General features: G+C 38.5%; 1 protein-coding gene across 4 annotated transcripts in view; it reads right to left on the reverse strand.

The window, feature by feature from the left end:
• The window catches only part of LOC145670359 (gamma-butyrobetaine dioxygenase-like), a 55,975-nt gene that overhangs the window by 25,679 nt on the left and 16,448 nt on the right, over window positions 1-13,848 (reverse strand). For all 4 annotated transcript variants that reach the window (XM_081738936.1, XM_081738937.1, XM_081738935.1 and 1 more), the window contains exons 2-3: window positions 2,311-2,414; window positions 757-884 (exon numbers count right to left, since the gene is read on the reverse strand). In XM_081738936.1, the coding sequence (XP_081595062.1) occupies window positions 757-884; window positions 2,311-2,395 (213 nt within the window). In that variant the 5' untranslated portion in view covers window positions 2,396-2,414. The remainder of the gene's footprint in view (window positions 1-756; window positions 885-2,310; window positions 2,415-13,848) is intronic.

Here is a 13,848-nt window from a genome sequence, read left to right on the forward strand (position 1 = left end):
CAAACTTGAGAAGTCTTCAATGCTTGTCCACAATCCACTCTCAGTGTGCCCATTACTCCCTGTATCACCAAATATATTGCGTACACACCTTTAGCGCGAGAAACTCGGGTTTGATTTCCGGTGGAAGCTCGTGGTTCGGATCCCACTTAAGCTGTAGGTCCACGTCTCATATAGCATCGCTTGTTTTTTGTTTTCAATTTGCTAGCCGTGGAAATGAATGAACTATTCATGGTCTGTATACATATCCTCATTGTGCATCTTAACATATCATGTATCCGATCCGTAACGTACGTTTACTATAGTTATGTCACATATTTGGATCGTTCGTATCATTTTGCAACACACCTTGTGAAGCAAAATTAGCCTTATATTAACTATAACAATTTTTACGATTTATAGCAGATCAGACAAAATGTTTAAATGGACACAATTGAAAGAAGTTTGAGAATGACTCAATTAAAAATTACCTGCAAGATAATATACATTTGTTAGAACCACAGACTATATGTAATGCAGCTTACATTAACTTTCCTATATTTTCCTTACCTATTTTGGTTATGTTTGCATTGGTTTTACCCTGTTCCCTTTGATAAAGTCTGTTCATTTCAAGGAGTTCTGTTATTACTTTTTATCCTCTGTGTGCTATGAAATAAAAAAAAAATATATAGTGCAGCAGCCTAATGATTATTCTAAAATCTGTCTGATATTTTCGATTAGATCCAATTAGTAAGTAAATTATTCAATATTTTCTCTTACCCATATATTCTTGAAATCAGCTGTTTTGTGATTATCAAACATTACTTTCACTGTTTGGTGACTGGTGGGTAACGCTGTGGTAGCGATAGGTCCAATTACTGTTTCTAACTTTGCTGCGGTGCTTTTCGCTGTAAAAATAACAAAGAAAGAAAGAAAGAAAAAGATGTATTTCAATCTTTGCATTGCCTCCATTTCGATATTTTTTCAAACAAAGTATGCAATATTTACTTAAAGGCATAACGTCGCTGCGCCTCGAAGAACCGCTATGTGACATTTTTGTCGAAAATGAGTTATACCGAGCAAATAAACCTGAAAGCTGTCGGGCAGAGTCTCTTATAATGCAGTAAGTGAATATTCAATTGTTTCACCACAACTACGAAAAAATAATAGATTGAAATTAAAGGCTTGAAGTTCTCATCACGTACGTATTGATCCTCTATGTGCTTATAAAGGCGCAAAATATAAACCGACATGTGCTACGTAAACACTAAAATAGTAATATACTATTGTTGAAGCAAGCTACAACAATATCCAGTGCATAAACCAATTTTATTATATTTTTCAAGTGCTTCCTTGTATTTGGCAAAACTTTAAGAGTTTGGAATGTTTTTTGCTTCTCCTGAACAGTTGTAGTTTTAACACATAGCTGTTCTTCGAGGCACAACGACGATAAACTGACGTATTTTTAATCTATTCCAATCATTTTATAAATATATTTTGCATGTTTGGTGCACGGGTTAAAAAATTTACATAAGACTTCTTGATAAGACAGTTATTTATGTAGAAAAAAAAATGCTCTGAGTTCTTTATGAAAGAACTGAAGACTTAACAATTCTTCGTATATACTGTACTAATAATGTAGAAGTTTCTCTTAAGCGTTTTGCTTCTTTTCTTCATGTGACTTATACACTTGCCTTTAAACTTCAGTGCAAAAATTAAATTAAACTTCGTGATATAAGAAATTATTGAGTATGTAAGTATTATAATATACTAGAACTCAAGTTCATTTGACATCTAACGTTAATTTGTCAAATGTGGCCGCTAAGGTACTGAAAACATTCTTAATGTCGTAATACTTTTTGATTTGTTTGTTAACAGGACAAGCAATAGATAAAAGACAGTTTGGAGAATTACCAAATCCTGACAAAATATTTGTATTTTGTACTTTTAATCTTGAAATGTAACCATTTTAAAAGATTACTGAAGAAGTTTGCAAGGTACACTGAAATTAAATGCATCACGGAAACTTGAGATACAAGGTAAGAATAGCCCTCACAACTGGTTTACTGGCTGGTGCGTGTGCCTTTGATCCACGTGGTTCCGGGTTCGATTCCCAGTGGAGAGCTCAAAAAAATTCACAATCATCCGGTTTCATTAATCATCAGTCTTCATTAGCCTAAAAAGCAAAACAGTGGGACGCTAAACTGGAGAAACAATCATTTTGCAAGGTAAAAACGTTTTTAAGTTATGTTTCGTATAGCGGATACCAGCAAATATATATATTTAATGCATCTAGTTAATATTACGATCAGATTGCGGATCAGAAGTACTTACCTTGATGCAAAATTTGATGATATGACGGATTTGGTGAGACAATTGAGGCATGCCTCATTAATCTGCAGAAGTTTCTCAACGCCATTATGTATTGTGTTCACGATCTGGAAGAAAAAAATCAAATAAAAATCATCAAATCATTATTTTTTTAAAATTGTAAAGCAATTCTTCTAGTAATTAAAAAATAATGAGATGGGAGTTGATGTGCTGACACATACATTACTCATTTAAAAGTACCTGGCAGGCCAGAGGCTTCCAGGAACTTAACTCCGGAGAATTAATTTCATATTTATATGTATTCTTCGGGCAGAAATAACTGACCATAGGGTCAGCAAGACAGATATGTATATGTCGTTCACTTAAATCTGAAAATTTTGATTCTCCTAGCCAGGACGATCAACATTAGATTCGAACCTACACATTTTTATGAAGGTATTTCTTTACTTGTAATATTTTTTGGTTCAAAGTATATACAAAGTGTCTTTAAGCCTTGAGCCTAAAGGAATTATATGAAAATACCCTTATCAGCGTGAAGCTCGACCACTCTGAGGAAAATCCAAGTACTTTGAGGCTGATCTCTAACTCCGCGTAGTGGTGGTGTCATAAAATATCAGTCGAAATGGCATCAGGGTGAGTGAAGAACGTGTTCGTGAACGTTCTATGATCCACTTTTTACTTTCAAAAAAAAAAAAAAAGTAAAAAGTAAAATAAATAAATGAATTAATTGAATGAATTAATTGTTGTAATTGACTATAGTTGTGTTTTTTGTATGATGTTCCCTTTCCTTGAGATTACATGCTATGTTGAATGTATCACTGACTAGTGACACCGAACCTACTGGGCCCGTATGGGCTCGTCATCAACAGTCACTGATACACTCACCAAGCCAATCATCTACGGAAAATAGAACTCAAATCTGGCCCGAAATATAAAGCTTCCAAACTCTCTTCCATCTCGACTCACAGTCCGATATCCAGGCCTGCAGTTCATCATCCACATCCCATCCGGGAATAGGTTGTGAACCACGACTACAGACACAGGACATCGACCTACGAGTGGAGCTGGCAATGAGCACAATGAAGATCTTAGTGTTGTCTGTGAAAGCCCTATCTGAATTTTCAAAAAAAAAAATCTTGAAACAGAATTTTGTAATTAAAAAAAAAAAAAAGTCGAAACTAAGATTTTGATAGAAACTGATAAAATGAGAAATTTTCTACAGATTCGGTTGTTTTCAACTCGGTCACACTAAGGAAAGTCTCTTCCCTAAATTTCACAGCTATTTCATTTCCCCAGTAAACTTATTCTGTACGTACTGCTCTTTGTTTTGATCACGCTTCGCATGCATACCAAAACATCAACTACATATTTCTATCACTTCTTAAAATTACGAGATAATTAGATTTTTTTATTCGAAAAGAAAGATGTTTTCACGGCTTGTAAGTTTTATTCCTTAAAATATTCATGAATGTAGTGTTGGACAAAATATTTGATAACAGGAAAATCTTTACATTAAACTGACATACCCATCTAAGAAATATGATCGATTTCTATACCTTTCAGAGCCAAAACATTCTTTACTTTTGCTCATATTCCCAAAATATTCATATTCTTTAATATTCATTTAATATTCTGGACTTTCAGAACATTTACATTGAATCGACACGCAAAAACAAATGAAAGGACACAATATAAATACACTACACTATTGAAAATAATACTTCACTGCCTACTGTTGTGGTTAGCTACTTTCACTTTTCTTTATTTATTCTTTGGTGCTTAAACTTCTCTGTGCATAGAGATTGTGGCCGGCATAGAGGATTTACGCTCTTCGCGACCTCTCTTACATCTCGGACCCACTGAACAATCTAGCACAGGTAAACATTCACTTACATATTGACATACTTAAACCTAAATCCCTATTCTAACTACACTAACTTAACCTAAACAAGAATATATGAAAAAAAAAATCACACATATATTTCATGAAGCACCATCCTTATTTTGCATTTATATTTTGTTTCTGTTTCGCTACCACATTCATACCGAAGACGCAGTGGTTACTTGCATTAGTGTCGCTCTGAATATATTGAGTTTCTTAAAAAAAAGAAGAAAAAGGTATTTACTAGTAATTATAAAAAAAAAAAACTGCAATTTCTAAACTTGATGGGTATCAGATTTAAAATATTACGAAGGTTTAGCCTATTGCCGAAAGTTTTCAGTTACCGGTACGCAAAATTCATGTACCCTTGCACTTAACAGTAGCCGTGAATCTGACACTTATGTACAAGAAATCAACGTTTAGAATCATTTTGTTTCAAAACCAAAGAAACATGCCAAAATAAATAAAACTTAATTTCGAGCAGTGTTACCGAAAGAGAATAATTTTCAAGATTTTCAGGGAATCTAAACATCTTTTCCTCACTGGGGGAAAATGTGTGTGTGTGGTACACACATTTTCTTGAGGTTACGACAATCGCTCTGTACTGAGATTCTAGCTTTCTTTTCCCCCCCATCGAATGAAATCACGATGTCACATTGCCCGAATCTGCATGTGTGCGGCGTTGAGGGAAACTTTACGCACTTAACACTTCATGATATGAATTTCACACATGCACCAGAAAATATAATCACACATGTTTGTTTGTCGAGACAAGGAAATTTTGAAGCCAAATACCTGGAGTGAGTTTTCACTTGCACTGGTTCCTACTTACGTGATTTCATCTCTTGAACAGAGACTAAACGGATATATTAAAAAAAAGTTTACTGACGAACAAATCCACTCGAGTCTTCTGGGAGACTCTTCAACTGTGGTCCCAAAATAATTTGTTGATACCACCTACTGCAGCACCTATCCGGAAAAAGCCATCGAGCGTCGCTTGACTTCTTCTTCTTCGATGCCTGCACAACGACTCGATGTTTGCTCTCCGTCACCGTCTCCTCTAGCTTCTCTTACGTTCTCTCGTCGACCGAGAACGTAAAATTTGCCGATGGGCTCAATCCGTAACGATAGACAACTTCCATGCTAGTATCCCTTATGCAATACGAAATCACTTCACAATTTTGAATATTATTGGTTTAATAATTTTGTTAAAACACCAAGCACAGCACGTTTATCTCTGCTGACAATTTCTAATACTCGCCAAAACGAAGAATTTATCACAGTTTTAACGTAACCACAAATTATTCCACAATTTCTGCAGACACTGAACACTGTACGTCTGTCTCCTGAAATGGCTGACGCCGTAAGCCAAAGAATTACATGAAGATGATCCCTAATTGGAAGATAATCGTGACGTAACTATCGGATGATAGGCTTCTGTGCGAAGATCAAAGAAAACCGAAATCTCAGCCGCAGCTGTGATTGTGGATTATCCAATCAAATAATTTACTTCGAAACAAAGAGATGCACCAAGAAGAAATTATGGCTGACTTTCTTAATTTGGAATTTTGAAGAAGATTTTTCGAAATAAAATTTTTAGCTTTCTTGTGAAGATTCCCTATGCCGAAATATGAATAGAAATAAACTGAAAACCATTGAAAAAGCTGGAATATACACTTATTTGTCTAAAATAATGATATATACTTGGATAAATGCGTAAAATATACAAACTATAATTAATAATCATGTAATCTTCATATAATATCCATTGAAACGATTTGTTTTACTAAAATTACGCAAAATTTTCGACCTACGGTTTTCCTATCATAAAATAAAAGTTTCTCTTACATTCTAAATAAAATTTAAAATTTCCCTGCCAATATACAAGGTGCTCAAAAGCACCGGGCCATGTTACGTTATGCTGAGCATAAGGTAACATCCTCCGGGAGCTTCGGAGAAAAAAAAAATCTCAACTTATGAGTTCTTCTTAAGTTTTTTTTTTCTGTTACTACTAAATTACTGGAGACTATACAAGACAAAACATTCTTTTTTTTTCTCAATTCTAATTACAACTATACATTCTAATTAATCCTAACCTAACCTTAACCTATAAAATAAGTTTTCTCTTTTTATTTTCATCCTTCTAATAATTCCTTTCTTTTCTCTTCGGAACAACGAAACAATTTCAGATTGTCAAAACTCTGAACTCCTATGTTTTCTCCCTTCAGAGTTTGCAATCTTGCTGAATTTCGAGTTAGAGATACCACTTTGTAAGGTCCAACGTAGGTATGCATAAACTTAGCGAATACCTTTCTTGGTATCGACGACACATGGTGAGTTTTCACCATCACCAAAGAACCTTCTGTGACGATGTCTTGCTGTTTCCGCAGCTTTCTCTCTTTCTTCGGTTCTGCTGCCGGAATAGAAACTACAAATTTCTTGTCTTCCTTTACTTGCACCGTCTCTTTGGGCCAAATGAAGTTTTCTTTGAAGCTCTTGGATGCTGAATACGATAAGAAACGCTCCGCTGGAGTACATCCGAGAGCATCACACCAAGAGTGATTGCACAAATCTTGGGCTGCTTTTAGAAAATTACTCCATTTGGACTGGTTGTCACTGCAATACAGGCGGAGAATGCGATGAAGGTCACGATGTCTGCGTTCGATAATGCCATGAGAAGCCGGATGGTATGGCGTGGTAAGTATATGTTTTATCCGGTGTTTTTGACAAAACTCTTTCCAGACGCCCGATAAGAACTGCGGACCTTGGTCACTCACCAAATACTTCGGGTATGGTAGTTGATAATAATATCTCTTTTCCAGGACCGCCACAATCTCTCTTGTGTGTGCCGTCCGAAGAGGGAAGAAACACACAAAACGACTGTAGACGTCCAAGATGGACAAGATATATTTATATCCCTGGCTCTTAGGAAGAGGCCCGACCAGGTCGAGGCATTGCTTCTCAAAGGAAGAAGACGCCTCAACATGACAGGGCTCCTTTCTAATCACCCTGTAGGAGTACTTGGTTCGTGCACAAAGAAGGCACTCTTGAATATACTTTGTAAAAGTCTCACGCATACCTCTCCAATGGAACATGGCCTTAGCGAACGACAAACATCGCTTCACTCCAAAATGGCCTTTATTGTGGATTGCCGAAACAATATTTTTCACTGAGCTGGAAGGAATGACCAGCAACCAAACAGAATTTTGAGAATTTCGGACATAAACCAAATTATTCTCCACACGTACCCTAGTATTGTTTTGACAACCCTTCCAAATGGTATGTAATTTTCTACAATACGGATCTTTCCGCTGTTCTCGCCTCAGTTCCGTGACATTCAAGAAGTCAGTGTCTTCCGCGGTCAAGAAATTTACAAAATGATCCTCTTCTGCCTGAGGAATCTCTGGAGGATAGCGACTCAATAGGTCTGCGATTTCATTGTCCGTGCCTTTGATGTGAATGAACTGAAGATCAAAGCGTTGCAGTTTAAGCAGAAGACGAGTAGTTCGAACATCTAGGTTCTTTAAACTGAAAGCATATGTGACTGCTGCATTGTCACAATGGACCGTAGTCCGTCGACCTAATATGAAGTATGAAAATTTTTCGCAGAGGAAAAGAACTGCAGCTAATTCCAACTGGAACACTGACAACGAGGCCTCGTGCGGTTTTATTCGCCGACTCGCATACGCAATAACCTCCGGATCATCCTGTCCCGGGGGATATTGCGCCACATAGCCGGCCAACGACTCCGCAGATGCATCGCTGTACAAATGAAAGTCAAGATTGAAGTCCGGTTGCGCAAGTGCGGGAGGACTACTTAAAAGTTCTCTCAACTGATCAAATTTTTCCAGTAACTCCGGAGAGTATTCAATCTTTCGATCCTTTTTCAGAAGATCATAAAATGGAACTGTTAACCCCGCAAAGTCAGGGAAATGTCTCTTTCGCCATCCCACGAGACCAAGAAATCTTCGTAAAGCTTTCTTAGTCCGCGGCAGAGGAAAGTGACGGATGGCCTCGTTACTTTTTGGATTAATTTTGACTGATGATCCTGAAATAATGTGGCCAAGAAAAGGAATTTGTACTTGAAGAAAATTACACTTTTGAAAATTGAGCGAAAGATTTGCCGAACGAAGAGTTTCAAAGACCTTTTCCAAATGCTGAAAATGTTCGTCAATAGATGATGAAAAACAAAGGACGTCATCAAGGTACACAATGAGAAAGTTTTTGAAAGGTTCTAAGCCGAAAAAAGTATGCATGATTGATTGGAAAACTGCTGGAGATGATTTCAAACCCATGGTTAGACGTGTCATTTGATATTGACGACCTTTGTAAATGAAACTGACATATTTGTAAGAGTCTGGATGGATCGGGACACTGTGATATGATTGCGTACAGTCCAACGAGGTGAAAATGGTTGCACCACTGACTCGCGCGATTAGATCGGAGATCGGTTCGACTTGAATCTTTGGTGCAATCACACGCTCATTGATACCACGCAAATCAACTACAGGCCTTAGCTCTCCAGACGCCTTACGCACAATATGTACAGGGCATTTGTAAGGTGAAGGACCTTCTATGATGATTCCAAGTTTCAACCATTTGTCCAGCACTTGCTCGAATTCCTTCTGGAGGTGAACAGGTACAGGATACAACTTTCCTACCACGGGAACGTCGTCTGAAAGCTGTATTCTATACGGCTCAACCTTCACGACTCTGGGATTCTCTGTAAAAAGACAACGAAACCTGATTAACAAAGAAAATAAACGATTCCTAGAATCTGAATCTAAATCAGTTCTCTGAGAAACAAAATTTTGAATGTCTTCTTTCGAAATAGCTGGTTGGTATAAAGAGTCTTCCTCGTTATCTGATGATACTTCCGCAACTGTGACTCGACAACAATGCTGCTGTTCCATGTTGATGGAAATGGTCTGTCCAGAATCAGTCTCAAGAGAGACTTCTTTCGACTTGCAATTTAGAAGAACATGATACCGAATGAAAAAGGGAAAACCTAGAATACAATCTGTCTTTAATTTCTGAATCACATATACTGGAACCTCGAAAACGTAACCTTGAATCGTAAAATTTAGAATCTGAAAACCCTTGACTTGAAAAGATTCGTCTCCTGCGAAACCTCGTAATGAAATGTTGGATTTTGGACGAAGTTTAGCTGACGGATAAATCTCCTTGATTCTCCTCCAAACGTCTCCAGACAACAAATTCGTGTCCGCTCCAGAATCCAGAATGCAAACTAAAGTTAAACTTCCAACTGAACAACTTAACGTAGGCGAAGGATAAGTTAAAAGAATACCTTTTTCCGCACTGGAGTCACACTCCTTCTCGTCGATCACGAAACGAATCGAGAACAGAGGCGTGCCCAATTTTGTCTCCCGATTTTCGGAATCTGCCAAAACATTGAATTTTGAATTTGGAGGGTTGGTATCAAAATCGAACGAGGTTGTTACCAAATTGGAATTTTGACTACCCGCTAACCGATCTTGTTCTTTCTGGGGAGTTGAGGAATCCACATCGCAGTCCACACTCTCCCCTAATGAGGGCTGCGGTATGCATTTCCCAAACTATTCCCGTTCGCTTCCGGTGGCTGAGCCATCGTAGGTACGAATGTCGTATATTGTGGAGGCCATCCAGTGGACATCGCCATGTTCACTCCTGGGGAAGAAGTGGACGTGGGAGCCGCCACTCCCCCTCCAGGAAGTAAATTCGGCGCGTATCCCGGATAGGCTTGCGCTCCTGCTGAGGTCATCGCGTTTGGCGCGCATGTCTGAGATGTACCCCGCGGATACCCGTAACTCATCGCTGCTGGATAGTAGCGTTGGTTGTACCCATACGGAGCATTCCGATTTCCATTACCATCTCTTACCCAATTCGGTCTTCCTTGATTGGGCCAGGGTCTTCGAGACTGAAAGTTCCTTCTTCGACCCCTGTTTCCGGAAAATCGGTCATCTCCTTTGCCATTGGAATTTCCTTCCTTCCTCTTGCCTTCGTCTTCCTCCGTCTGAGACGAAGTATCTTTGGTGGTTTGTTTTCCTGACTTTTCGGTCTTTTTGACGACTTTCGCCTGACGCACCTGAAAGCGTCTAAACTGCTTGTCCGTGACCGGTTCACTAGGCTCTGGATGTCCCTCTATCTCGGCTATTTTGACCATAAGGTGTTGAATGTTCTTCGGTTCAACAGCCCTCAACAACTTGGCATCACCAGCTGGTAAACAATCCAAGACTATCTCAATAAGTTCGGTTTCATCCGGGTGTTGTGCCACCGCATAATATTCCGCTACAATTTTCCATGCAAAGTCCGTCAATCGGTTGTACTTCGCTCGATCATACTTCATTCCCTGAATGAACTTCTTTTGCAACCTTTCCATCCTTGCCGAAAAATAGTGTTCCCGGAACAGACGCACAAAATCCGCATAACTATTAATGTCTTGACATACAGTCTGAAACCACGTCTTGGCCCCAGCTGTTAAGCAACAAGGTACCAAGGTTAGACGTTCGTGTTCTGATGCCGAAATTACCTTAAAAGTTTGTTCCAAATTTTCTAAAAATGATCTCGCCAAACCATATTCACCAGAAAATGTAGGTAAGTGATTTAATTCAGAAAGTCTTAAATTTAGAGTTCGCTTACCAAAGCCTTCCTCGCTTTTACTGGGGTTCACGGGAGAATTGTGGCCAACGACGGGGCTCTTTGCACCCGAGTGATTTTGACCGAAAATAGAATAGTGTTGGTAATTTTGTCCAGAAGTTAAGTTGTCTGGCATTGATACCACCGCGTGACCACACATTCCCTCCTGAACTCCAGCACACGAAGGAGTCATGTCTGCTGCATTACTAGAGGACACCACATGGTTCAAACGACAACTAGTATTGGAAGATCCTGACACCTGAGGTGAAACTAACAATGGATTCGACCTCCTGGACGACGCCTGATAACCTATTGTCTCAACACAGGATGTATGTGACTTGTTTACGTTCAACGTACGTGGGGATAATTCAAAGGGAAGGACATTCGTGCCGTGAATGTTGGTCGGCTGACAGACAGAGACAGTCACCGTGGGAATAGTACGAGTCTCCCCAACTGAAGAGACCGGTACATCCACTTGGATGTCTGACTCGGTCCCGTCAGACTCGATTCCATCACCGACAACAAAGTCTCGCGCTCGTTTACGTCCACACCGTTTATCTTTTCTTTGGTTTTGTTTCTCTTCCAACGTCTGAATCCTGGCTTCAAGTGCCTGACACGACCTTTGGGTACTTAGTTCGAGATGTGAGAACTCCTTAGTCAAGTCATCACATCGTCGATTCTGCGCCTCAACCGATAACCGGAGACCTTCCTCAACGGCATCTACCCGCGCGTCTATTTTATTCTGATAGTTCCCAACAGAGGTATATAAATCGCGAACTTCCGACCTAACAGCCTCTACGTCTTCGTTTACACGAGCCACTTTCTCATTAATCATTTGCAACATTTCGAATTTTACATTATCGAATTTTTCATTCATATCCTGAAATTTACGGTCAACCTGATTACTCATCGCCTGAAATTTATTGTCCACCTTTTCAAATTTTTCATTTAACGTCAAAGTTAAAGTTTGACTAAATCGTTCCATCATGGCTGCAAAGTCCGTTAATTGCACATTTGAACCGGAAGCTACGTTTCCTCGACTTCCTTCCTCCTTGTCAGAATCGTTCGGGCTATCCCGCGTTACACGTTCACCTTCCTCACTCTCAGTTTCCGATGATTTCGGAAGTGGCAACACTGTCACCTGTTTCGCCAGGCAAGGCTTAGATAACCACGGCTCACTACTCTTGTCTAACTCCTGCACTTGTTCCTCTGACAAACCATAACATTGGGCATGTACCCATCTAAAGCAACTGTCACAATAAACACTGAACCCTGCAATTTCGTCACTACAGCATATATATTCGCTCGGATGACGAGATTCGTTACTCGATCTGCTACCCACAGACATTTTCACTTTCATTAAGTTTGTTTCCCACAACATCACGCACATACAGATCCAGAAGTGACCATGATTCATTCAATGCAGCGATTGTCATAATGATCCCCATTACAAATACTCTGCTGTGATTGTTTGTTTTCCTTAGCGCTCGCGTAGGATTGAAACAACAGAAATCCTGGATAATGGGTCGCCATTTTTACTTTCAAAAAAAAAAAAGGTAAAAAGTAAAATAAATAAATGAATTAATTGAATGAATTAATTGTTGTAATTGACTATAGTTGTGTTTTTTGTATGATGTTCCCTTTCCTTGAGATTACATGCTATGTTGAATGTATCACTGACTAGTGACACCGAACCTACTGGGCCCGTATGGGCTCGTCATCAACAGTCACTGATACACTCACCAAGCCAATCATCTACGGAAAATAGAACTCAAATCTGGCCCGAAATATAAAGCTTCCAAACTCTCTTCCATCTCGACTCACAGTCCGATATCCAGGCCTGCAGTTCATCATCCACATCCCATCCGGGAATAGGTTGTGAACCACGACTACAGACACAGGACATCGACCTACGAGTGGAGCTGGCAATGAGCACAATGAAGATCTTAGTGTTGTCTGTGAAAGCCCTATCTGAATTTTCAAAAAAAAAATCTTGAAACAGAATTTTGTAATTAAAAAAAAAAAAAAGTCCAAACTAAGATTTTGATAGAAACTGATAAAATGAGAAATTTTCTACAGATTCGGTTGTTTTCAACTCGGTCACACTAAGGAAAGTCTCTTCCCTGAATTTCACAGCTATTTCATTTCCCCAGTAAACTTATTCTGTACGTACTGCTCTTTGTTTTGATCACGCTTCGCATGCATACCAAAACATCAACTACATATTTCTATCACTTCTTAAAATTACGAGATAATTAGATTTTTTTATTCGAAAAGAAAGATGTTTTCACGGCTTGTAAGTTTTATTCCTTAAAATATTCATGAATGTAGTGTTGGACAAAATATTTGATAACAGGAAAATCTTTACATTAAACTGACATACCCATCTAAGAAATATGATCGATTTCTATACCTTTCAGAGCCAAAACATTCTTTACTTTTGCTCATATTCCCAAAATATTCATATTCTTTAATATTCATTTAATATTCTGGACTTTCAGAACATTTACATTGAATCGACACGCAAAAACAAATGAAAGGACACAATATAAATACACTACACTATTGAAAATAATACTTCATTGCCTACTGTTGTGGTTAGCTACTTTCACTTTTCTTTATTTATTCTTTGGTGCTTAAACTTCTCTGTGCATAGAGATTGTGGCCGGCATAGAGGATTTACGCTCTTCGCGACCTCTCTTACATCTCGGACCCACTGAACAATCTAGCACAGGTAAACATTCACTTACATATTGACATACTTAAACCTAAATCCCTATTCTAACTACACTAACTTAACCTAAACAAGAATATATGAAAAAAAAAAAATCACACATATATTTCATGAAGCACCATCCTTATTTTGCATTTATATTTTGTTTCTGTTTCGCTACCACATTCATACCGAAGACGCAGTGGTTACTTGCATTAGTGTCGCTCTGAATATATTGAGTTTCTTAAAAAAAAGAAGAAAAAGGTATTTACTAGTAATTATAAAAAAAAAAACTGCAATTTCTAAACTT

This window comes from Thermobia domestica, chromosome 14 (genome assembly GCF_964235325.1).
Source record: "Thermobia domestica chromosome 14, izTheDome1.hap1.1, whole genome shotgun sequence".
NCBI lineage: Eukaryota > Metazoa > Arthropoda > Insecta > Zygentoma > Lepismatidae > Thermobia > Thermobia domestica.